This window comes from Sapajus apella, unplaced genomic scaffold, assembly GCF_009761245.1.
Source record: "Sapajus apella isolate SASKATOON/1434 unplaced genomic scaffold, GSC_monkey_1.0 scaffold12, whole genome shotgun sequence".
NCBI classification, from domain to species: Eukaryota; Metazoa; Chordata; class Mammalia; order Primates; family Cebidae; genus Sapajus; species Sapajus apella.
In genome coordinates, this window is record NW_022436952.1 from 30,562,892 (window position 1) to 30,589,038 (window position 26,147).

General features: G+C 40.3%; 1 protein-coding gene across 5 annotated transcripts in view; it reads left to right on the forward strand.

Moving 5' to 3' along the window:
• The window catches only part of GGNBP2 (gametogenetin binding protein 2), a 46,683-nt gene that overhangs the window by 1,469 nt on the left and 19,067 nt on the right, over positions 1-26,147 (forward strand). For 3 of the 5 annotated variants that reach the window (XM_032280754.1, XM_032280757.1, XM_032280756.1), the window contains exons 3-7: positions 9,227-9,307; positions 11,523-11,776; positions 14,364-14,462; positions 20,995-21,120; positions 21,229-21,342. In XM_032280754.1, the coding sequence (XP_032136645.1) occupies positions 9,227-9,307; positions 11,523-11,776; positions 14,364-14,462; positions 20,995-21,120; positions 21,229-21,342 (674 nt within the window). The remainder of the gene's footprint in view (positions 1-9,226; positions 9,308-11,522; positions 11,777-14,363; positions 14,463-20,994; positions 21,121-21,228; positions 21,343-26,147) is intronic. The other 2 variants (XM_032280758.1, XM_032280759.1) reach the window with 1 other exon arrangement.

Sequence of the window (26,147 nt, forward strand, 5' to 3'; positions counted from 1 at the left end):
CCTAATGCATTAAAACTCTTGAAATGATTGTACTGCTAGGCCTGGCCTCTTCAAAATGGGCTTTCTTGGCATTATTTAGTTTACAGGTGGACTTTTTTTTTTTTTAAAGCAAGGCAAATTATTGAATGTGTAAGAGTACTATAAAAAGGTGATTGCTCATCTTCAGTGTTAAGACCCAGTTCCGGGTACTTTCTTCTTTAGAGTTGGTAGTGTAGCATTACCGACCCTCTGCCCTATGTTGCTGTACTATTTCCTTTAAAAGGAAATGGCTGAAATTTGAATTGAATCTGAACAGGAAATGAGTGCAGTTGCTTGCCACTATTTCTTAAGAAATTAACCTTTTCCGAATACCTTTTGAAATCTGTGTTTTGATGATGCTGAAGTTTTGGATTATACATTTGCTTATTTCGATAAGGTGCAGCTAAGTCTCTTCATCTCATCAGTATTCTTTTGCTATCAAAGGCAGTTGATTAATTTTGTTCCTTAGTATTTTTTTTTTTGCAAATATCTACCGAAGTTTTTTCGAATTTTATGTAAAATGCAAGTCATTGTAGAGATGCCAGTCTATGCCTTTATGCTTGCCAGTCTCAATTAAGACTTGATTGAGCTGCAGTACTCTAAAAAGGATAAGAGCTATTGAATGACTTAATTTATTAGAACTTTTTAAGTGACAGCGTATACAATTATTCAAGTGCACTTATTTTTCATGAGAAAGGTAGAATGATTTGTTCTGATAAATAGTGTTGATGCATTAGAAATTACTTGTGTGCCTTGACTATGATTTCTGTACTTTTTGCATTAGAAGTATAACGGACTTGTATTTTTAAATAGTTGAACCTAGCGCTGTGATCAAATTAAATAATGCATTTCTCAGTTTGGATTCCGGATAGGAATTCATTTGTTGATATTTTCTTTTTTCTCTCCCCCGCCAACGTAAACACTTTTCTAAAGCATATAGTTTGATGTCAGCCTTTGAGGTTTATTGTCCCAGAATGGCTTTGGAGTTAAAAAAAATTCAGGGAATTTGGATGTAAGATTATAATTGAGTGAATAACATCAAAACAGGGAAAACCAACATAAATTAGGCTTTAAAAGACACATTAGTTCATGGAATACTCACATGACCATCTTTGTGAATGCAGCACATTAATACATCTGTCATATAGCACTTTAAAATGGCCAACTTTTGCCGGTCGTCGTGGCTCAAGCCTGTAATCCCAGCACTTTGGGAGGCCGAGGCGGGTGGATCACGAGGTTAAGAGATCGAGACCATCCTGGTCAACATGGTGAAACCCCGTCTCTACTAAAAATACAAAAAATTAGCTGGGCATGGTGGTGCGCGCCTGTAATCCCAGCTACTCAGGAGGTTGAGGCAGGAGAATTGCCTGAACCCAGGAGGCGGAGGTTGCGGCGAGCCGAGATTGCGCCATTGCACTCCAGCCTGGGTAACGAGCAAAACTCCGACTCAAAAAAAAAAAAGAAAAGGCCAACTTTTTAGGTGCTTTTATACTGTATTCTCTCCACAGTGATGTGACTTTCCAAAATTTTCCACTGGAAAAGATGTAACCTTGCAACGTGGTTTAGCAATTATTTTGCACTGTATCTGGTGGTTGAATTTTGCTTTTATTGTACTGTGGACTTGTGACTAAGGCAAATAAAACTTAAGCTCACTTAGTTTAAATATCTCAAAATAACATTTAGGAAAAGGTGCAGTTTTTATTTGCTTCAGAGTGGGTTTTTATCACAAAGGAATGAGTGAGACGATTATTTGTGTTGGAACTTCTGCACAGTCATTGAATGCTGTGAGTGAATGTTAGTGGAAATTCTTGTCAAGGGAAACAAGTTTCTTTCAGAATATTCTACCAAATACTACTGAAAGGGAGAATGCAGAGCAAAACACCTGTTGGGAGAGAATGGGAAAAGGGAAGAGGGAAGAAATTCCTGTGTAGAGTTTTATGCTCTGCACTGGTCCTTTGATAGTTGGATGGCAGTGCATGCCTGAAGTTAAGGTTAGGTTTTGTCTTTGTTCCTTGGATCTATAGGTAATGCATTGAAGAAACATCATTTGAACTTATTTCAAATAGTAGTCTTAGAATTTTGGTAGTAGCTAAATGTTGCAGTATAGTAACAATGTTTACAGTAAGTTGCAAACTTCTATCATTTTAGTAGGGATGCTCAAACCTCTAGCCTTAGTTAAACTGGCAGTTGTAACTTGGACTTGTAAAAATGAAATTAATAAGCTTGTATGTAAAGAAATAGCCTTTGGCCGGGTGCAGCATCTCACACCTGTAATTCCAGCACTTTGGGAGGCCGAGTAGGGCGGATTACTTGAGGTCAGCAGTTCGAGACCAGCGTGGCCAACATAATGAAATCATGTCTCTACTGAAAATACAAAAATTAATCGGGCGCGATGGTAGGCACCTGTAATCCCAGCTACTCAGGAGACTGAGGCAGGAGAATCCCTTAAACCAGGGAGGCAGAGGTTGCAGTGAGCTCAGATCATGGCACTACACTCCAGTCTGGGCGACAAGAGCGAGACTCCGTTTCAAAAAAGAAAAGTAGCCTTAGGCTGGGCACTGTGGCTCACAGCTGTAATCCTGCCACTTTGAGAGGCCGAGAGGCAGGCAGATTGCCTGAGCTCAGGAGTTCAAGACCAGCTTGGGCAACATGATGAAAACCCGTCTCTACCAAATTACAAAAAAATTAGCTGGGTATGGTGGCATGCGCCTTTAAACCCAGCTACTCAGGAGGCTGAGGCAAGAGAATTGATTGAACTGGGAGGTGGAGGTTGCAGTGAGCTGAGATTGAGTCACTGTACTCCCAGCCTGGGAGGCAAAGTGAAACTCTGTCTCCAAAAAAAAAAAAAAAAGCCTCTTTTATGTGATATGTTGTATCCATGTTTAAGATTCCCATGGTAGCTCACTGGGTTTGAACACTTGAGTATAGGGCTGATGTAGGTGTATTTGAGAAAATCCCAAATAAGCTGGTGGAATGGTTGAAATATTTAAGACAGTTTTATACTATGTGGCTAAAATGCTGTTCAGTGTGACTAAAGTTATAACAGATACAATACAGATTTTTTTTTTTTTTTTTTAAATACGGGGTTTCACCATGTTGGTCAGGATGGTCTTGAACTCCTGACCTCAGGTGATCTGCCCGCCTTGGCCTCCAAAGTGCTGTGCTTGGATTACAGGCGGGAGCCACCGCGTCTGGCCTTTTTTTTTTTTTTTGAGACATAGAGTCTTGCTTTCTCGCCCAAACTGGAGTACAGTGGCATGATCTTGGCTCACTGCAACCTCTACCTCCAGAGTTCAAGTGATTCACCTGCCTCACTGTCTGAGGTAGCTGGGATTACAGGTGCATGCCACCACGCTTGGCTAATTTTTTTGTATTTTTAGTAGTGATTTGGTTTCACTATGTTTATCAGGCTGGTCTTGAACTCCTGACCTCAGGTGATCTGTCTGCCTCAACCTCCTGAAGTGCTGAGATTATAGGCATGAGCCACCACACCCAGCCAAAATAGATATTTCTTCCAAAATCTTGAAAAATAACTGTAAAACCAATTACCCTTAGTTATACTTCTCAGGGATAAGCAGCATTTGGTGTAATTTCAGTCATAGACACACACATAGATGCAGAGTTAATATGTTTTTGGTAATGTTTTATGCCCTGATTTAGTTCACTAAATGTAATTTTGAAAACATTTTTTTCTTGTCATTCTTAAACATTTTTAATGGCTGTATAATATTCTGTTATATGATGTAACATAATTCTTCCACTGTCGGACATGGAGGTTCTAGTTTTTGCTATGAATAAGAATATAAATAATGCACAAATCTTTGCATTAAAATGTTTTCTTGCTGGGCACAGTGGCTCACTCCTGTAATCCCAGCGCTTTGGGAGGCTAGGGTGGGCAGATCACAAGGTCAGGAGATGGAGACCATCCTGGCTAACATGGTGAAACTCTGTCTACTAAAAATACAAAAAATGAGTGGAGTATGGTGGCACATGCCTGTAGTCCCAGGGGAGGCTGAGACAGGAGAATTGCTTGAACCCAGGAGGCAGAGGTTGCAGCAAGCGGAGATCGTGCCACTGCACTCCAGCCTGGGGCGGCAGAGTGAGACTGTAAAAAAAAAAAAAAAATTTTCTCAGCCTTTTGGAAGTGGAATTACTGGGTCAAAGGATAAGAACGTTTTATACAATTTTTGGTACATGTTGTCAGATTGCTACAATATTTCTTTTTTTTTTTGAGATGGAGTCTCTCATCCAGGCTGGAATGCAGTGGCACAATCTCAGCTCACTACCACCTCTGTCTCTCAGGTTCAAGTGATTCTTGTGCCTCAGCCTCCCTCCTGAGCAGCTGGGATTACAGGTGTCTGCTACCATGTCTGGCTACTTTTTGTATTTTTTAGTAGAGACGGAGCTTCACTATTTTGGCCAGACCGGTCTTGAACTCCTGACCTCAAATGATCCACCTGCCTCGGCCTTGCAAAGTGCTGGGATTACAGGCGTGAGCCACCGCGCCCAGCCAGATTGCTACTATATTTCTGTATCGCAGTTTACTCTCCTAATTTAAGCCCGTCTAAATAGAGTACTCTAATAAGAGTTTGGGTTTTTTTTTTCCTTTTTGTTCTTGTTTCCATGTACAGCATTAATCTGATAAGAGTTCTTAACTGCCTTACACTTCAAAAAATAATAAACGGTAGCATATCCGTTTGGGAATTAGATGTTTTGCAGTTAAGAGTTTAGCATTTAATGTTTTCTTTCAACTCTTGATTTAATAATTTTACTGAGAGTGATAGATGTTATAAATAGCTGTGTGGATGAAGAAGTAAAAGAGTAAAACCAAAATGACAGTGATTTTAATAAATGCAAATTTAGTATATTGTTGGTTACAACTTGTGAGAACGCACTAAAAACAGATTGTTTTGTGGTCAGGAGAAACCAGGACAGATGCTTAAGAGTGAAAGTGGGTAATGGATTCAATAAACTTTATAAAGCAGTAATTACAGCTCAATGACTTGCTCTATTTTTGGCTGGCTGTGGACAGGCAACCTCTTCATGAAGCTGAATGCTAATGATGCTTCTATAAAACCACACCTGAAATACTTGACAGGACTGTCTTCCTTTAGGTAACCTAGAATCTCAAGATTAAGTCAAGGAAGTGGTTTTAAAGAATGAAGAACAAATTGTGCTACTAGCCTCTTTGCCTTTCCCTTTTTATTTTCATCTCTGAAAACATTAAACAACGTATAGAGTGATTGGTCCGAAAACAGTAAGGTAAAACGCCATTGTCCTAAGTGTTTGAAAGGCAAGGACAGAGTAATATTTAGTGTGAGTACATTGTCTCTAGCCACAGTAGTATTGAGTAAATACTAGAGAAAATTTAGTAGCATCTACGCTGATGAAATCTGGGGAAGACACATAGATAGATTAGATCTTAATGTTTTCTGTACTAATTAGGTAAAAACGAAATGATTTGAAATGAGTTTTGTTTTTTAAAATATTTAGCTCTGTTCATTGACTTTTTAGAAAGAATTCCTAAATTGGATATTATCTGTATAATTAAAATATTTCACGAGAACTTCGTGAAGCATGCACAAGTATCAACAGCCGAATTGAAAAAAAAAAAAAAAAAAAAAAAAAAAAAAAATTTCAGGCCAGGTGCGTTGGCTCATGCCTGTAATCCTAGGACTTCAGGAGGCTGAGGAGGGTGGATCACCTGAGGTCAGGAGTTCAGGACCAGCCTGGCCAACATAGCAAAACCCTGTCTCTACTAAAAATACAAAAATTAGCTGGGTGTGGTGGTGCGCCTGTAATCCCAGCTACTCGGGAGGCTGAGGTGGGAGAATTGCTTGAATCTGGGAGGCGAAGGCTGCAGTTAGCCAAGATCACCCCATTGCATTCCAGCCTGGGCAACAGAGCGAGACCCCGTCTCAAAAAAAATAAATTTTACAAATTGGCTTGCAGGCTCAGTATCATTAGATGTGTTCTTTGGCCTCCGTTTCAATTTTTAAAACAAAAACAGTTGATTAGAATGAAAATAAATACAGAACCAGTATTTAGAATTTCACCTGAGAACCAGACTGGAGAAACTTTGATTTGGTTAAATAAGGAATATTCTTTGTTTTTTAGATTGGTAGCTTGGATCTTTAAGCATTATAGATAATTGTTACTTAAAAAATTATGGCTATTGGTGTGTGGTGAAATGGTGTATATTTGTCTAAAGCAAATGAAAATAAAAATCAAGGTATTAGTTGCTTAAATGGTAGGTTTGGAGTTACCTGCAGTATTCTGTTTAGTTACATGGTTACAAAAGTTTATATCTTTTTAATGACTTGACAGGATTCCAGAAAATCCGATTTACTTGAACTATTAACTATTTTATTGCTTTTATTATAATAGTTTTCTGGACCAGGATTTCCAATACCAGGATTATTAATTTTTTTAAAAAAATTGAGACCATGTTAATTACAATAAATACAATAGGCAGTATGGATCATTAGATATTTTGCTTACTTCAGTCATCCTCAGCAGATCATTTATAGCTACAGCATTAAAACAGACCATTGACTTCAGTTTTGCTTTGTACTGTTGATAAAGTTAATGTATGAAAGTGCTTATAACAATGTCTAGTTACCTATGAAGTATATTATTATTATTACTTACTGCTATCCCCCTTTGGAGGTATTAATAAGACTGAGAAGGAAAACTAGAAACAAGATATCAGGGTTGATAAACCTGAAAATTGGATAATTGACGTTTGGACAGTTCATCTGTATGTATGGAAGAAAAAACTTCTATAATGGTGAAAGCTATTGAAATGGGCGGGGTGCAGTGGCTCACGCCTGTAATCCCAGCACTTTGGGAGGCCGAGGCGGGCAGATTGCCTGAGCTGGAGAGTTCGAAACCAGCCTGGGCAACATGGCGAAACTGTGTCTCTACAAAAGAATTAGTTGTGTGTGGTGATGGATGCTTGTAATCTCAGCTGCATGGGAGGCGAGGCAGGTGAATTGCTTGAACTCCGGAGGCGGAGGTTGCAGTGAGCCAAGATTGCACCACTATGCTCCATCCTGGGCGACACAGCAAGACTCTGTCAAAAAAAAAAAAAAGGCTTTTGAAATGGAAGCATGTCTCTGAACATGGTGTAATGAATATAGAATTGGAAGCAAGGAGCATTAACTCTCTCCCCCTCATAATAAATAGTATATATGCACTGTAATACATTTGGGAAATATAGGAACTCATTCATAAATAAAGTTGTCTCATTACCTAGAGATAGCCACATCTAATATGTTTTCTTTTTTTGAAAGATGTGAAAGTATGCACATTAAAAATTTGAATTGTGTTGTATACGCAGTCTGGATTAAGTTGGTATTTGCATAATAGTCTATCCTCTTAGTATCTGTCTCCCTATTTCACATATCTCATATTCCTCCCTTATCAGATCAGGAAAAACTCTTAAATCTATTGCTTACACTTGACTTACTTGTTAATGAGGCCTCATTTTGTTGTTACAACAAGCATGTTTTAAACTTCTCTAATACAGAAGGAATGGAATGGTCATGTCCATTAAAGAAGCAGGTCTTTGGTGTTGGTTGGGGAAGGGAGTGATCTTTTTAAGACCACATTCAGGCCGGGCGCGGTGGCTCACGCCTGTAATCCCAGCACTTTGGGAGGCCGAGGTGGGTGGATCACGAGGTCAAGAGATCGAGACCATCCTGGTCAACATAGTGAAACCCCGTCTCTACTAAAAATACAAAAAATCAGCTGGGCATGGTGGCGCATGCCTGTAATCCCAGCTACTCAGGAGGCTGAGGCGGGAGAATTGCCTGAACCCAGGAGGCGGAGGTTGCGGTGAGCCGAGATCGCGCCATTGCACTCCAGCCTGGGCAACAAGAGCGAAACTCCGTCTCAAAAAAAAAAAAAAAAAAAAGACCACATTCAACTGGGTAGAGAGATTTTGTTTTGCCTTAAATGGGTCTTTTTGTCCTGACTTCACTCTTTGGTTTTGTAGAAGTTTGTGGTCCTTGTTATGTGGAAACAGTTTGTTCTAGTACCGTATTTTGATCTTTAACGATGTTTTAGTTAAGATATACATGTGTTACTTTCATTGTTTTGAAGGCATACCTCCCTCTCCCCACATTTAAAAATCTCTGAAATCAGGATGCTGCTTTAATTTTATGACATAGTAAAAATGGCCTGTAGTGATACGTAACTATGGTACTACTTAAAATCTGTGGTGTGTTGTCTACGGCCATACCACCCTGAACACGCCCGATCTTGTCTAAAATCTGTGGTGTGACAACAGATCAGTAAAATGTACTAATTATAAATTCCCATTATGTGACATACTGAAGCCCCCTTAAGCTTCATATGCCTTCCTCTGGTAGTGAATTTTGATAATTGAATAAGCATATCAGTGTGCCCTTTTTGTTCATAATTAGAGCAAACACTGTGTCAGGCACTATTCTGGCCTGGCACAGTGGCTCACTCCTGTAATCCCAGTACTTTGGGAGGCTGAGGTGGGTGGATCATCTGAGGTCAGGAGTTTGAAACCAGCCTGGCCAACATGGTGAAACCCTGTATCTACTAAAAATACAAAAATTAGCTGGGCACTGTGGTGGGTGCTTATAATCTCAGCTACTCGGGAGGCTGTGGCAGGAGAATTGCTTAAACCCAGGAGGTGGAGGTTGTGGTGAGCTGAAATTGCGCCACTGCACTCCAGCCTGGGCAACAGAGCAAGACTCTGTCTCAAAAAAAAATAAACTTATGCCGGGCGCGGTGGCTCACGCCTGTAATCCCAGCACTTTGGGAGGCCGAGGCGGATGGATCACGAGGTCAAGAGATCCAGACCATCCTGGTCAACATGGTGAAACCCCGTCTCTACTAAAAATACAAAAAATCAGCTGGGCATGGTGGCGGGTGCCTGTAATCCCAGCTACTCAGGAGGTTGAGGCAGGAGAGTTGCCTGAACCCAGGAAGCGGAGGTTGCGATGAGCCGAGATAGCGCCATTGCACTCCAGCCTGGGTAACAAGAGCGAAACTCTGTCTCAGAAAAAAAAAAAACAAAAAAACTTGTGTACTTGGATTAAAAAATTTTTGGGGGGTAGAGGTGGGTGCAAATCTGGCTTTCAGTGATCTGTTTTTGTTCTGGGAGTTTGTAGGCTATATCCGGTTCTCAGAGGGGTAAAATAATTGATTTCTGTTCTGTTTGCATTTTAAGATGGTGATGGAATTTCCTGACAATGTGTTAAATCTCGACGGGCATCAGAATAATGGTGCACAGCTAAAGCAGTTCATTCAGGTAATGGTTTTTTCAGTTGGTGTTTTTAATGGTATATGTGTTTAATCTGTTTAATGGTGTATGTCTTTAAAAAAGACTGATTTAAAATTTAGCTGTATTAATTTTACATAGGGTTCTCTAAGTCTTAATATTGCACTGAAATTGCTTTCTTTTTTACCATTGCTGCAGTAAATATATATAGTTATTTACCTGATTTATGTAACTGTCATGTGAAAAAGAATTGGTGGTGGTGTATTAATATTTTACATGTACATAAGGCTTTAATTTCACCAGACCATCTTTCCTAGTTTTTCAAAGATAGTGTATACAGTTTTTCATTAAAAATGTCTTGGTTTTCTGCTGTAGTAGTAATTATTTTGTTCAGACCAAATAATCCTATGTTATGAACTTCGTGATTTTTATTTAATTCCTCAGAAATATAGTACTTTATAAATATACTTAAATACAATATACATTTGTCCCTCAGTTGTCCCTCATTGTGAATCGAAGTTCACAATGCTCAAGTCCCATATAGAAAATGGTGTCGTAAGGGCTGGGCTGGTGGCTCAAGCCTGTAATCCCAGCACTTTGGGAGACCAAAGCAGGTGTGGATTGCTTGAGCTCATTAGTTGGAGACCAGCCTAGGCATCATGGCAAAACCCTGTCTCTACAAACAGTACAAAAAAGTTGGCTGGAGGTAGTGGCATGTGCCTGGGGTCCCGGCTACTTAGTAGGCTGAAGTGGGAGGATCTCTTGAGCCCAGGAGGCAGAGAGGTTGTAGTGAGCTGAGATTGTACCGCTGCATTCCAGCCTGGGCAATAGAGTGAGACCTTGTCTCAGAAAAAACAAGATGTTTATTTGCATATAACCTCTGCACATCCTCCCGTATACTTTAAAGCATATTTAGATTACTTATAGCACCTAATACAATGTAAATGCTCTGTAAATAGTAGTTATACTGTATCATTTAGGGACTAATGATAAGAAAAGTCTGTACATGTTTAGTACAGAGGCAACCATCCTTTTTTTTCCCCCAAAGTATTTTTGATCCTTGGTTGGTTGTATTCACAGATGTAGAACCCATGGATACGGAGGGCAGACTGTAATTAAGATATTGGAAGATGATTTGTTAGTTTACTTCAGAATTCTTATTTCTACTTTTAGAGAAGACTTTGAAGGGTAATGGTATATGTGAGAAAATGCTTCTTGGGAATTATCCTACTTTCCCATCTGTTTTTGGTAAATCTCGAAGTGTTAACTGCAGTGTAACTATAACTCCATCAGGTATAAGTTATTTACTAGAGTTTGCTCATTTCTCTGCAGCAGCAGTTCTCAGTCGTTTTTCTTTTTTTTTTTTTTTTGAGACGGAGTTTCACTCATGTTACCCAGGCTGGAGTGCAATGGCGCGATCTCGGCTCACCGCAACCTCCGCCTCCTGGGTTCAGGCAATTCTCCTGCCTCAGCCTCCTGAGTAGCTGGGATTACAGGCACGTGCCACCATGCCCAGCTAATTTTTTGTATTTTTAGTAGAGACGGGGTTTCACCATGTTGACCAGGATGGTCTCGATCTCTTGACCTTGTGATCCACCCGCCTCAGCCTCCCAAAGTGCTGGGATTACAGGCTTGAGCCACCGCACCCAGCCTTCTCAGTCGTTTTTCTATCTTGTCATAACCAGCAGATACCATTCATATGCAGCAGCATGCCAGTTACTCACTTCCCTATGTAGGAAAGATGGGCCATGTTTCTCCCACTAATCTGTAATACACCTGTTCATACCTCTGGATTGAGAATTGCTGCTCCACATGATTAACATCCTAACTTGACTCCTGTAGCTAAATATAGTGATAGTGAGTGTGCTGTTAAAAGTGGTAACAAAACAAAAAACAGAAAAAACCAAAAAATAGTATAGCTGTATTGTGTCCTTTTTTTTGGTGGTAAGAATACTGGCTTAATACTGACTGAACCAGCCCTACATTTCCAGATACAGGACTGCTTTTTGGCATACTAATCAGAGTTGTTTATGTGCCCTAGAGTCTAGAGCACAAGGGGGTTTGTGGAGCATGGACTTGTCAGTACAGCGTGGACAAAGCTGACTACTTTGCCTTTCTGATCAGTTGCAGGTAGAGCTGGTAAGCCCTGTCCAGGTTGTACTTACTACATAAGAACCAGTAGTAGTGAAAGTGTAATTTTATGTCTTTTTAAAGGGCGCTCCTTCATTTTCTTTCCCTCTTTCAGCGACATGGTATGCTTAAGCAACAGGATCTAAGTATTGCCATGGTGGTGACATCACGTGAAGTCCTGAGTGCACTTTCTCAGCTTGTCCCATGTGTTGGTTGTCGCCGCAGTGTGGAGCGTCTCTTTTCCCAGCTTGTAGAGTCTGGCAATCCTGCTCTTGAACCCTTAACAGTAGGGCCCAAGGGAGTCCTGTCTGTAACCAGAAGCTGCATGACTGATGCAAAGAAGCTTTATACATTATTTTATGTACATGGGTAAGTATAATCAATTAGGAGAAAATGGGTCTGTTAAAATTTAAAACAGCTTGGTGACAGTGGCAGGTTATTTTTTTGGTGGAAAGATTGAGTCTAATTTAATACTTTTACTGAGTAGCTTCTGTGTACCAGTGAATGTAAAGTTTTTGCTCTCAATGAGGGGAGAAGCATACAGTAAGCAAATAGGCAGTTGTCGGGTGTGATAAATTAGAAAAACCAAGGGAGATAGAGAATGGAGCACGGGTAGAATTACTGTGGAGGGTGGTTAGGGAAGACCTCCCTGATAAAATGACATTGAATATAGACTTGAATGAAGTGAGTGAGCGAATCTTATAGAAAACTGGGGGAAGGCAGAGGAGGAACAGCTAGTGCAAAGGTTCAGGGGTTGGGGTTTTATTGGTGTGTTTGAGTAATAGGAGGCTGTCGTGGCTAGAACCAGATGAATGAAGGGAACAGTAATAGAAGATGGGGTCAGAAGAGTAAAGAGTAAATAAAAGGTCCAGTCATGTGGCACCTTGTAGGTCATCCTGAGGTCTTTTTTTATTTTTATTTTTTTGAGGTGGCGTATTGCTGTTGTTGCCCAGGCTGGAGTGCAGTGGCTCAGTCTCAGTTTATTGCAACCTCTACCTCCCAGGTTCAAGAGATTCTCCTGCCTCAGCCTCCCGAGTAGCCGGGATTATAGGCACCCACCACGATGCTTGGCTATTTTTTGCATTTTTTAGTAGAGACGGGGTTTCATCATGTTGGCCAGGTTGGTCTTGAACTCCTGACTTTAGGAGTTCTGCCTGCCTCGGCCTCTAAAAGTGTTGGAATTACAGGCGTGAGCCACTGTGCCTGGCCGAGGTCTTTTGTTTTTACTCTGAGTGAGGTGAGATGCTTTGGGAAGGTTTTGAGCAGAAGAGTGACATAGTCGACAAAATTTGGCTTACTTTGACCTCTGAATTAAGAATGAATGATGGCCATGGAAGTAGTAAAAAATGGTTATAAAGGATACTGGATATATTTTGAAGAATGAGCCAGTGGGATTTTTTTTTGGATAGATTGGTTGTGAGGGAGGGCATCAGGGATGATTCTCAGATTTGTGGTGTAATGATGGACAAATGGTTTGCACTCACTGAGTTGGACAAGACTGAGAGGAGAAATGTAACAGATCATCCTTGGGTGTGTTAAGCTTGAGATAGCAATTAGGCATCCAAGTAGAATTCAAAAAAGTCTGGCTTAGAGCTGTAAATTTGTCTCATTTAGTGAATATAAATAGGGAAATCTGAAGAGTAAACCCTGAGGCTCTCCTATTTAGAGATGGTGGTAGGGACTTTTGATTTTTGCTATGCTTGGGCTTGGGAAAAGAAGCCTTGGAGTGTTTTTGAACAGAGGAATAATATAACCTGATTAATGTTGTAAAAGGATCACTCTAGCTGTGGAGTGAGGCCTGGAATGTAAAGGGCAGAAGGTGACAGCAAAGAGACAATTTAGGAGGCCAGCTATTACAGTTGACGAAGCTAGAGATTGGTGGGTTGGACAGAGATGATAATGATAGAGGTGATAAGAAGTGATTTGATTCTAGATTGGCTGTTGATTAATTTTTATTTAGATTTTATTTTATTTTGTTGAGACAGAGTCTCACTCTGTCTCAAGCTGGAGCTCTGATTCAAGCTGGAGTGCAGTGGTGCAATCTTGGCTCACTGCAACCTCTGCCTCTCAGGTTCAAGCAATTCTTATGCCTCAGCCTCCTGAATAGCTGAGATTACAGGTGTGCACTGCCACACCTGGCTAATTTTTCATGCAAATATATATATATGTATATATATATTTTTTTTTAGTAGAAATGAGGTTTTTCCATGTTGGCCAGGCTGGTCTCTGACTCCTGGCCCCAAGAGATCCATCAGCCTCAGCCTCCCATAAAGTGCTGGGTTTACAAGCATGAGCCACCACGTCTGGCCTCATTTAAAAATTTGCTGTAATGGTGAAGTTTGCTATGTTGTGCAGGCTGGCTTTGAACTTCTGGCCTCAAGTGATCCTCCCACCTTAGCCTTACAAAGTGCTGGGATTATAGGTGTGAGCTACTGCACCAGGCTTGATTCTAGATATATTTAAAAGCTAGAATTGACAGCCTTTGCTCATTGGTTGGCTGGAGGGTGCAGATAGTAGTAGTATGTATTCTATATTGGCATAAAATTTCTGTTGATGGCTCCTCTTCAAGGATGTTTTGTATTTACATAATATTTTGTGAGTTTTTTTTGTATTTTTTTTTTTAAAGACATGGGGTCTCATTATGTTGCCCAGGCTGGCCTCAAACCCTTGGGCTTAAGTGATCCTCTGACATCGGCCTCCCAAATAGCTGAGACTCCAGGTGTGTGCTACTGCAGCTGGTATCTTTACATAATGTCTGGGCAAGAGAAGATGGCTGGGAGTCATGTAGCAGTCAGTCTTGAAATACTTGAGTGCCAGGCACACTGATAGATACAGTGGGGATAGAGAGAAGTGGGTGCTTTTGTTTTGAGACTTCTTTCTAAAAGACAGTAAATAGAGATTTTAAAATTTGAAAGAAAAATGAATTAAACCCAGAATGTGTTTTATTTTTAATTAGGTCCAAACTAAATGACATGATAGATGCTATTCCAAAAAGTAAGAAGAATAAGAGATGTCAGTTGCACTCCTTAGATACGCACAAGCCAAAACCTTTGGGGTAAGTAGAATTGAATACCAAGAGCCTTTGTCATTGTTAAGATTATACATATTGATCATATATAGTAAAAAGAATAAATCCATTGTTGGCTTTAATTCATTAATGGGTTATACCCTATGACAAAGTTCAAAATAAATAGATCATCTTGTTCTGTTGGCCTTTTTGCATTGATATGTATAAAGTCTCAATATAGATTTGATTAAAAAATTTTTTTTATGTTAAACATGTTTTGGAGGAGGGAGGTTGAAATCTTTAGTCTTTTTTTGTGTGTGTGTGACAGAGTCTTGCCCTGTTGCCCAGGCTGGAGTGTAGTGGCACGATCTTGGCTCATTGTAACCTCCATCTCCTGGGTTCAGGCAATTTTTCTGCCTCAGCCTCCCAAGTAGGTGGGACTACAGGCATGTGCCACCACACCCAGCTAATTTTTTTCTGTTTTTAGTAGAGATGGTGTTTCACCATCTTGGCCAGGCTGCTCTTGAACTGCTGACCTCGTGATCCACCCACCTCAGCCTCCCAAAGTACTGGGATTATAGGCGTGAGCCACCGTGCCCAGCCTCTTTCTTTTTTTTTTTTTTGAGACAGTCTCCCTCTGTGGCCCAGGCTGGAGTGTAGTGGTGCGATCTTGGCTCACTGCAGCCTCTGTCTCCTGGGTTCAAGCGATTCTTCTGTCTCAGAATCCTGAGAAGGTGGGACTACAGGTGTGCGCCACTACGCCTGGCTAATTTTTGTATTTTTAGTAGAGATGGGGTTTCACCCTATTAGCCAGGCTGGTCTCAAACTCGTGGCCTCATTATCTACCTGCCTCGGCCTCCGAAAGTGCTGGGATTACAGGCATGAGCCACTGTGCCCAGCTGGTTGAAGTCTTTGTGGAAATTTATGCAGCTAATATTAAGGTTTTCGAAGTAGTGGTAATCATTCTTTGATCTATAGAGTAGTCATAATGTATAAATTATTTTTCTTTCTTATCTCTAGGTGTCCCTAATTTACCAAGGTTTGAAAAAAAGTAATCTGTTACGGCAATATGGATTTATGTAACTAATTTGTAGTTTTCTATATTTATTTATTTTTTAAGCAAATATTGCCACACAATAATTTGTAGTTTTCTTCTTGGTTAAGTGCTATAGTGTCCAAGGCTGCTTTTTCACCCTCTGCTAGCACAGTGCCACAGTTGTCACCTACAAAATTGCCTGGGGGTGGGGATGGTGAGGAGAAGCCATGGAGTGTGAAAGGACTTTGTAAGTGACTTAGAAAGTCTTAGTTTTGGAGAGAATGGGATGTTATAAAACTAGACTTGTGTATTAATTTTATTTTTTTAATTATTTTTTTGAGGCAGAGCCTTGCTCTGTCTCAAATATTAATTAATTAAAGGTTCTTAAAGAGAATGAACCTTTCACTGTCACTCAGGCTGGAGTGTGGTGGTTTGATATTGGTTCACTGCAACCTCTGCCTCTTGGATTCAAGCAATTCTCATGCCTCAGCCTCTTGAGTAGCTAGGATTACAGGTAGGCACCACCACTCCTGTCTAATTTTTTTGCATTTTTAATAGAGATGGAGTTTTGCCATGTCGCCCAGGCGGGTCTCAAACTCCTGGCCTCAAGTGATCTGCCTGCCTTGACCTCCCAAAGTGCTGAGATTACAGGAATGAGCCACTGCACCTGGCCTCTGTATTAATTTTTAAAAAGTTAATTTTTGAATATCTCATTTATGTCATTGACACCTTTTTGTTTTTTGACCTTAACTTCCCAGTGTAACACCATTATTTTTTAGACTTTTATTCCTCCCTGACACACAGAGTTGATTAGGCAGTGGTGTGTTAATAATGTACTAAGGTTTTTTTCCCTTATACTGAGCAACAAAAAATATTTTAAAAATTTTGTTGGCTGGGCTTGGTGGCTCATGTCTGTAATCCCAGCACTTTGGGAGGCTGAGGAGGGTGGATTGCCTGAGGTCAGGAGTTTGAGACCCGCAGGGGCAAGATGGTGAAACCCATCTCTACTAAAAATACAAAAATTAGCCAGGCATGGTGACAGGCACCTGTAATCCTCGCTACTCAGGAGGCTGAAGCAGGAGAATTGCTTGAACCTGGGAGTTCAAGCAATAAATAATAAATAAGTTTTATTACTAAAACTGTCAAACACAGAAAAGTAGAAAATACAATGACTGTACCTCCCATGTACTTTTTTTTTTTAACCAATATTCAATAATTATCAAGAGTTGCCACACTTGCTTCATTTATCCACCTTTTTCTTTGTATTTTAAAGCAAGTCCCAGGTTCCATGTTATTCTGCTTTTACATCTTTCCATGTGCATCTCTAAACATAGGGAAGTTTTTTTTCATAACCACAGTGACATCATAACACCTAAAAAAATTAACTGTAATAATTGAATACCTATTTCATACTCAGATTTTCCCTATTGTCTCTGTTTTTGTTTTTTTTTTTGTAAACATTAATTTGTATGAATCAGAATCCGAACTAGAACCACACATTATGTGACACCTAAACGTGGGAGTACTCTGAACACGATAAAACTCTGCAAACGTAAAGAAATTTACTTGGCTAGTTGCGGTTGCTCACGCCTGTAATCTTAGCACTTTGGGGGTTGAGGCGGTGGATCACTTGAGGTCAGGGGTTCAAGACCAGCCTAGCCAACATGGCGAAATCGCCTGTAATCCCAGCTACTTGAGAGGCTGAGGCACGAAAATCAGTTGAACCCAGGAGGCGGAGTTTGCAGTGAGTCAAGATCGAGCCACTGCACTCCAGCCTGAGTGACAGAGTGAGACTGTCTGTCTCAAAAAAAAAAAAAAAAAAAAAAAAAAGTTTTCTTAAGGATGATTGTTATTTTGCATGCTTGATTTGTCAGTATCTTTTTTTTATGTTTTGAGATGGAGTATCACTCCAGGCTGGAATGCAGTGGCATGATCTTGGCTCACTGCAACCTCCACCTCCTAGGTTCAAGTGATTCTCCTGCCTCAGCCTCCTGAGTAGCTGGGATTACAGGCACCTGCCATCATGCCTGGCTAATTTTTATATTTTTAATAGACATGGGGTTTTACCAGGTTGGCCAGGCTGATCTCAAACTCCTGACCTCAGCTGATCCACTCATCTCGCCCTCCCAAAGTACTGGTATTACAGGCGTGAGCCATTGTGCCTGGCCCGATTTGTCAGTATCTTTTTAAAATTTTTTATTTAAAAATTTTTTTTACCCGCTCTTTCTTCCTTCTCAGATTTGTCAGTATCTTCAAGAATTTCTGACTCTAAATGCAGAGTATAGGCTAATTTTTCACATTAGAGAATGACCTGTTGGCTGAAGGCATCGCGTGGTATATAATAAAGAGCTTGTCTTCTGGTACTTTTTTTCTGTTAAGCATATTCTCTTCATTGATGAACTGAAAAGCAACAAGTACTCCAGCATCTTACACGTCTATGCTCATTGCTGCCTTCCTTCAAAGACCTGTCCTTCCACTTTTGCTCTGCACTCCGTCTCCTTTCTTCTCAATCACTTAGTCAGTTACCTGCTTTTGTTAAATTTACATACAGCTGTGTTTTTCTATCTTTCACCTTAAGATATAAAACAAACCTCCACAGATTTTACATCCCCTTCCAGCTACGGTCCCACTGCATGGGAAGTCACATGTTTTAGAAGGCTGTTTGCTGGGTATGGAATTAGTGTGAATGAACTTAATTGAGCTTAAGCAGTGCCTGTCTCTTGACTAAGGTTGCTTTAGTTATTCCCACAGGCTACATAGATAGCAGGCTAAGCAGTACAGTATGCTTAGCCAAGGCTCCGTCTCCTTTGGATGACCATTACTATTAAATGCGACTATGATTCTCCATTTTATGTATTTTCCACTCCCATCTCTTACTGCTCCATCCCTCCTATAGCTTTTTTTTTTTTTTTTTTTTTTTTTAAGACGGAGTTTCACTCATGTTACCCAGGCTGGTGTGCAATGGTGCGATCTCGGCTCACCGCAACCTCCGCCTCCTGGGTTCAGGCAATTCTCCTGCCTCAGCCTCCTGAGTAGCTGGGATTACAGGCACGCACCACCATGCCCAGCTAATTTTTTGTATTTTTAGTAGAGACGGGGTTTCACCATGTTGACCAGGATGGTCTCGATCTCTTGACCTCGTGATTCACCCGCCTCGGCCTCCCAAAGTGCTGGGATTACAGGCTTGAGCCACCGCGCCCGGCCTCCTATAGCTTTTTAAATTTGTTTAGACTTTTTCCAGGGAAAGTATAATACAGTTGATTAAGTTTTATCCTAATAAATAGCAATCTAGGTCAGCCTTTCTGAGAGTGTTCTCTGATCTATGCAAGTCAGGTTATTGTCTTTCTGGGAGTAAGTTTGAGACCTGAAAGAAAGATCTACACTAGAGTTGTAGACCTGTAGCTTATTTTTGAGAATGCTATATAAGAGCACCTAAAGGGTAAGAGATTAAAAGAATTCTAGGAATTTAATGGTGGGAAAGAAGTTAGTAAAGAAACTTGACAAAGAATAGCCAGATAGGAAGAAGCCAAAGTGTAAAAGTGTTTCAAGGAAGTCTGGTCAGCTCTGTTAAATGCTGTCACGTCATTATGGACCCAAAAGAGGACATTGAATTTAGTAACACTGAGATAATTGGTGATCTTGATGAGCTCAGTTAGTGATTGAGTGGAAGCAGAATCCAGGTCACAGTGATGGAAAAGTGAATGCAGTGTGAAGTTGTCATGGATTAAGCTGTGAATGGAAAGTGTGGGAGCAGAATCAGAAAATGGAAGGGTTACTTTTTTGGAAAGCTTGATCTTAAAAGAATAATAGAAGGCATAATGTCTAGAATATTTATACATAAAATCCTGATTTGAGCTATAGATTTTTTATAGCGCTTTTTTAAAAAAATAATAATAACGCTTTCACATTCTGATGGTAATCATTCTTCAGCTCTGATTTCTCTTTATGAACCTTCCCCTCTCAATTATGAGAGCTTGAATTTGAGAGTTTTTCAGTTCTAAGAAATTACGCATTATACTAATTAAGTATAGTTAGTAAAAGAGGAAATGTCAGAGTTGAGAGTAGAAGGATCTAACACGGAAAGTGGAGCAGATGAGGTTTTTATTGTCACAAATAAGGGGAGCTGAACCTTGGCCTGAGCCCTTATGAGCGGGAGTACAGAGCTGAATTGTGTGGATGACTTTATATTTTGGGCAGAGGGTTGAGAAATACCCATTTATCTATATAGAGTAAGTGAAAGGTTCAAAGGTTTTTCCATCTCTAGCATCAAAGGTGTAATGAATTCCTAGGACTGTACTGAGACCTGCAGAAGAACAGAGAGGAACCAGTTGTTCAGAATAATGAAAAGTCAAGAAGGCTGTCGCTGAATGGAATATAAACCTACCTCTCCCTTGGAATGCAGGTCCAAGGGAAATGTGCTGTGACAAAGCAAAATGTGTGGCAGTTTTCATAATGAAAGTTGAACCCTGTTGGGGAGGGAGAGTCTGGGAAGATTTTAGTAATTTTTTTTTGTTTTAAATAAAGTATTGTATAGGGCTGGGCGTGGTGTCTCACACCTGTAATCCCCAGCCCTTTGGGAGGCCGACGTGGGCAGATTGCCTGTGCTCAGGAGTTGGAGACAAGCCTGGGCAACATGACAAGACCCTGCTGTTTCTACTTAGAAAAATATGAAAAAATAGCTGGGTGTGGTGGTACACACCTGTGGTCCTAGCTATTCGGGAGGCTAAGGTGGGAGGGTAGCGGTTGCAGCGAGCCAAGATCATGCCAGCATTCCAGCCTGAGTGACACAGCAAGGGCCTGTCTCAAAAAAAAAATTACTGCATAGTTCTTATTAATTCAGGCTGTATAAAGTGTTCATCTTAGTGTACTATATTTATTTTAGAAAATTTAAAACGTATTCAATGTAATTAGGTTAATCTATGACTTTTCCAGCTACTTGTACATGTGAAGGTAGATAATAGTTTGTTATCATGGATTACCTTTAAAAAGTAATGATTAGAAAAAAAATGAGGTGGGCATGGTGGCTCACACCTGTAATCTCAGTGCTTTGGGAGGCTGAGGTGGGAGAATCACTTGAGGTCAGTGGTTTTGGGACCAGCCTGGGCAACATAGCAGAGACCTCATCTCTACAAAATAAAAGGAAAAAAGTAATTACTTGATGATGATCTCATTAAGTAGATCAAAACTTCTTAGAATTTTCAATTTGTGAAAGATTGGTCTGTGTTTATAATTTTTTTGGTGATTTTGACTTTAGCACATTCCAACTGTATTTGCTCATAGAATAAGTTTATTAACCAGTTGCTCTCTTGATAACTACAAATGTTAATTTGTATCGGATAAACTTGATAGTCAAGGAGAAGTTTTTATATAAAGATGTGAGCATACATTTAAATGAACATTTTAATATAAAGTGAGTAATCATAATTTATAAAGATGTTCTGATATATTAATCATTAAAGCATTCATGATTTTAATTTAGACCGTAGAAATTCTTTCTTCAGATTATCTGAGTGTCACTAAGCTTTGTACTATACTGTACTACAGTGAAGGGAGCAGTAGCAGTGTCAGTTCAGAGAAGTTAAGTACAGATAAGAGAAGTAGTGAAGACCACAGGAAGGACAGCAAGTGTAGGATCATTTTCCATTATGGACCTTTCCAGGGAACAGCCAGGTAAAATCAAGCAATACTTTACTCTGTTTTTTTTTTTTTTTTTTTTTTTTTTAAATGTTTTAACCCTTCTGTATTCTCCCTTTTCACTAATAATTGTTCTTTCTGCAGAGGTTGTTGGATGGATGTATGGGAACTAATGTCCCAGGAATGCAGGGATGAAGTAGTTTTAATTGACTCAAGTTGTCTTTTAGAAACACTAGAAACATACCTGCGAAAACACAGGTAAGTGTCATGGTTGTTACAGTGTAATGTGGAGGGTGCCTTATGTGTCAGTCACCTACAGTGGCCTGTCACTGACCTTCTTTGTATAATAGCATTCTAGCCTTCCCTTTAATACTTGGCATTAGGTGGAGCTTAATGCCTACTCTCATAGGCAGTTCCTTTATAGGATGATTCTCAGGGTTAGCCTTCTTGTGTTGAGCCAACATACCCTATTTTGTAATTTTCCCCTTCCCCCAACACGGAGTCTCACTCTATTGCCCAGGCTGGAGCGCAGTGGCGGGATCCCAGATCACTGTAGCCTCTGCCTCCCGGCTTCCAGCGATTCTCCTGCCTCAGCCCCCAGGTAGCTGGGATTACAGGCATGCGCCAGCACGCCCAGCTAATTTCTGTATTTTTAGTAGACATGAGGTTTCACCATGTTAGCCAAGATGGTGTCGAATTCCTGACCTCAGGTGATCCACCCACCTCAGCTTCTCAGAATGCTGGGATTACAGGCATGAGCCACCATGCCTGTCCTATTTTGTGATTTTTATCTGTTGGTTCCACACCAGCTTTTCAAGAAACACAGAATGACTGAATCAAATTTAAGTGTACTGTACTTAATTGCTTTGGAAACTGATACTCCTTGTTTTTGTTTTTGTTTTTTTTTTTAATTTTTTGTTTGAGACGGAGTTTCGCTCATTACCCAGGCTGGAGTGCAATGGCGCGATCTCGGCTCACCACAACCTCCGCCTCCTGAGTTCAGGCAATTCTCCTGCCTCAGCCTCCTGAGTAGCTGGGATTACAGGCACGCGCCACCATGCCCAGCTAATTACTCCTTGTTTTTGTGACAGAATCATTTTATGATAGCATTTTCTTTCTTTCTTTCTCTCTCTCTCTCTCTCTCTCTCTTTCTTTCTTTCTTTCTTTCTTTCTTTCTTTCTTTCTTTCTTTCTCTATCTTTCTTTCTTTCTTTCTTTCTTTCTTTCTTTCTTTTTCTTTCTTTTCTTTCTTTCCTTCCTTCCTTCCTTCCTTCCTTCCTTCCTTCCTTCCTTCTTTCTTTTCTTTCTTTCCTTTCTTTCCTTTCTTTCCTTTCTTTCTTTCTTTCTTTCTTCTTTTCTTTTCTTTTCTTTTCTTTTCTTTTCTTTTCTTTTCTTTTCTTTTCTTTTCTTTTCTTTTCTTTTCTTTCTTTTTCTTTTTTTTTGAGATGGAGTCTTGCTCAGTTGCCCAGACTGAGTGCAGTGGCTCAATCTCAGCTCACTGCAACCTTCACCTCCTGGGTTCAAGTGATTCTCCTGCCTCAGCCTCTTGAGTAGCTGGGACTACAGGTGCACATCACTGCACCCGGCTAATTTTTGTATTTTTAGTAGAGATGAGGTTTCACTATGTTGGTCAGGCTAATCTCGAACTCCTGACCTTAGGTGATCTACCTGCCTTGGCCTCCCAAAGTGCTGGGATTACAGATGTGAGCTGCACCTGGCCTATGATAGCATTTTCAAAATTAAATTAGTAGCTCTTCACTTAATATTTTGAAGTATTTCGTCTGTTCATTGTCAGGACCCCAAAAGAGAGTTATAGTTCATGTGTTTCATTACTATAAAAGTAACTTCAGATTTTTCTTTTTAGGATATTACTTTTACAAAGGAATTTTCTAGTGTCATTAACATTTGGAAATTTGTAGGGAGAGAGAGTGCAGTAGAAAATGAAACCGGTGGGCCGGGTGCAGTGGCAGGCCCGCAGTGCTTTGGGAGTCTGAGGCGGGTGGATCACTTGAGGTCAGGAGTTTGAGACCAGCCTGGCCAACATAGCAAAACCCCATCTCTACTAAAAATACAAAAATTAGCCAGGCATGGTGGCGTACCCCTGTAGTCCCAGGTACTTGTGAGGCCAAGGCAGGAGAATCACTTGAACTCAGGAGGTGGAGATTGCAGTGAGCTGAGATCGTGCCACTACACTTCAGCCTGGGTGACAGAGTGAGACTGTCTCAGAAAAAAATAAAATAAAAAAATAAAAAGAAAAGGAAACTGGTAAGGGAGCCATCTAGAGATGGTATTCTTGGGGTCTTTCTACTGTTTAAATTTGTTACCGATTGCATTTGTCGTTGTATGTCCTTTGACTTTGAGACAGATATACGCAATTATTTTGGGAGTGAATAAAAATCTAGTGAATAATAAATACTGGTGTCATTACTTTATGTGGTAGTAAGCTAATGACTCAACCCTCATACTATGTTTATTGGTGTTTTTCTTCACTTTTTTTAAAAAAAAATTTTAAAATAGAGATGGGGTTTCACCTTGTTGGTCAGGGTGGTTTCGAACTCCTGACCTTAGGTGATCCACCCACCTCAGCCTCCCAAAGTGCTGGGATTACAGGTGTGAGCCACCACACCTGGCTGTTTTTCTTAACTTTCTTCCTTTGTCATTTTGGTGGATTATGCCCAAGAGAGTAGAGAATGTGTCAGTTATTTGGAGTTACACAGGGACTATATAGACAGAAAACATATATCCTTCCTCTTTAAATATGGATTGGTCCTTCCAAAAGATAGTTTTTGTGGGTGTTAGGTGATAAGTTATTAGAGCACATGTTTGATAGTTTTTGTGGGTGATAGGTGATAAGTTATTAGAGCACATGTTTGATAGTTTTTGTGGGTGATAGGTGATAAGTTATTAGACCACGTTTTGGAGTTTCCTATAATGGTTTTATAGATTTTCCTGTGTTTAGGGTTAATGTTTTAAAATTTTTAGATGGATTTTAGTCCATTTTATAAATATCTTAAGGATAGTAAGAAAGTATTGTTGAGAGTAATTAATTAAAGCAGTGAGTGATTAATTTAGGGAGATTGTATTGTATCTGGATTCTACTGATTGTAACTTTACAAGTTGACTTTTCTGTGCCCCAATTTTTATCTTCTTTAAAACAAACATAGGCTGGGCGTGGTAGCTCACACCTGTAGTTCCAGCACTTTGGGAAGCGAAGTCAGGCAGATGGCTTGAGCCCAGGAGTTTGAGACCAGCCTAGACAACATGGTAAAACCCCGTCTCTACCAAAAAAACAGAAAAATTAGTTGGCTTGGTGGCATGAAGCTGTAGTCCTAGCCACTCAGGAGGCTGAGGTGAGCGTATCACTTGAGCCCAAGAGGTTGAAGGTACACCATGATAACAGTGGCCGTGATTGCACCACTGCACTCTAGCCTGGGGAACAGAGTGAAACCCTGACTCAAAAATAATAACAATAAAAAAGTAAAATAAAATTAGCAGAGTAGTGTGGGGGATGGGGCTAGGGGGTATTCCTGTAGCCCTAACTAATTGGAAGGCTAAGACAAGAGGATCACTTGAGCCTAAGAGTTCAAGGTTATCGTGAGCTATGATTGTGCCACTGAATTCCCGCCTGGGCAACAGAGTGAGACCCCTGTCTCAAAAAAAAAAAAAAAAAGACCAAAATAATGAGAGTACTGATCTTATAGGATTAAATTAAATTTGTTGTGGGGGTGATATATAGTAACACTTGTTTAGAGCAGTACATGGCACATAGTGAGAACATCAGAGAATGTTTGCGTGCCAGATTTGCAAGTCATTATCATTCTTGTGTTTCCAGTTCTTATTGAAGGTACAATTTGAGTTTGGGGGTATAATCACTTTAAATGATTTGTAAATACCTAAATAATTCACCTTTTGGGTGGTATCTGCATTTTTTTTAAAAACCATTTTATAATAAATATTTGATAACTCTATTCAGCCGGTTAAGAATTATGTTAGAGGCCATGTGTAGTGATGGTGGCTCATGCCTATAATCTTAGCACTGTGGGAGGCTGAGGTGGACAGACCACATGAGGCCAGGAGTTTGAGACCAACCTGGCCAACACGGTGAAACCCCATCTCCACCAAAAATACAAAAATTAGCCAGGCATGATAGTGTATATCTGTAGTACCAGCTACCCAGGAGGCCTGAGGCATGAGAATTGCTCAAATCTGGGAAGCAGAGGTTGCAGTGAGCTGAGATTGCGTCACTGCACTCCAGACTGGTCTACAGAGTTGACTCTGTCTCAGGAAAAAAAAAAAAAAAAAAAAAAGGTATTATGGTAGAACATCATCAGGTACTACCCTTGATCTTGGCTGAGAAGTGATAGAGCATCATTAGAAACGAGGTGTTAGTAAGCTGAAACCTCTGCCTTAAAAGTTTTTTAAGGGTGGGTATGGTGGCTCATGCCTATAATTCTAACACTTTGGGAAGCCAAGGCAAGAGGATCACTAGAGTTCACGAATTCAAGGCCAGCTTGGGCAACATAGGGAGACCCATTTCTAAAAATAAAATAAAGGCCATGAGCAGTGGCTCATGTTTGTAAATCCCAGCATTTTGGGAGGCCAAGGTGGGCAGATCATGAGGTCAGGAGTTTGAGACCAGCCTGGCCAACATGGTGAAACCCCGTCTGTACTAAAAATACAAAAATTAGCTGGGCATGGTGGTGCATGCCTGTAATCCCAGCGACTCAGGATGCTGAGGCAGGAGAATTGCTTGAACCCGAGAGGCGGAGGTTGTGGTGAGCCAAGATTGCTCCATTGCACTCTAGCCTGGGCAACAGAGTAAGACTCCATCTCAGAAACTAATAATAATAAATAAAAATAAAAACAAAATTTAAAAATTAGCTGGGTGTGGTAGCACACACTTGTAGTTATCAGTTACTCAGGAGGATCACTTGAACCCAGGAAGGTTGAGGCTGTAGTGAGCCGTGATCATTCTTCTGCACTTGAGCCTGAGTGATAGTGAGACTCTGTCAAAAAAAAAAAAAAAAAATTTTTTTTTTTTTTTAAAATTCATATGCAGTGCTA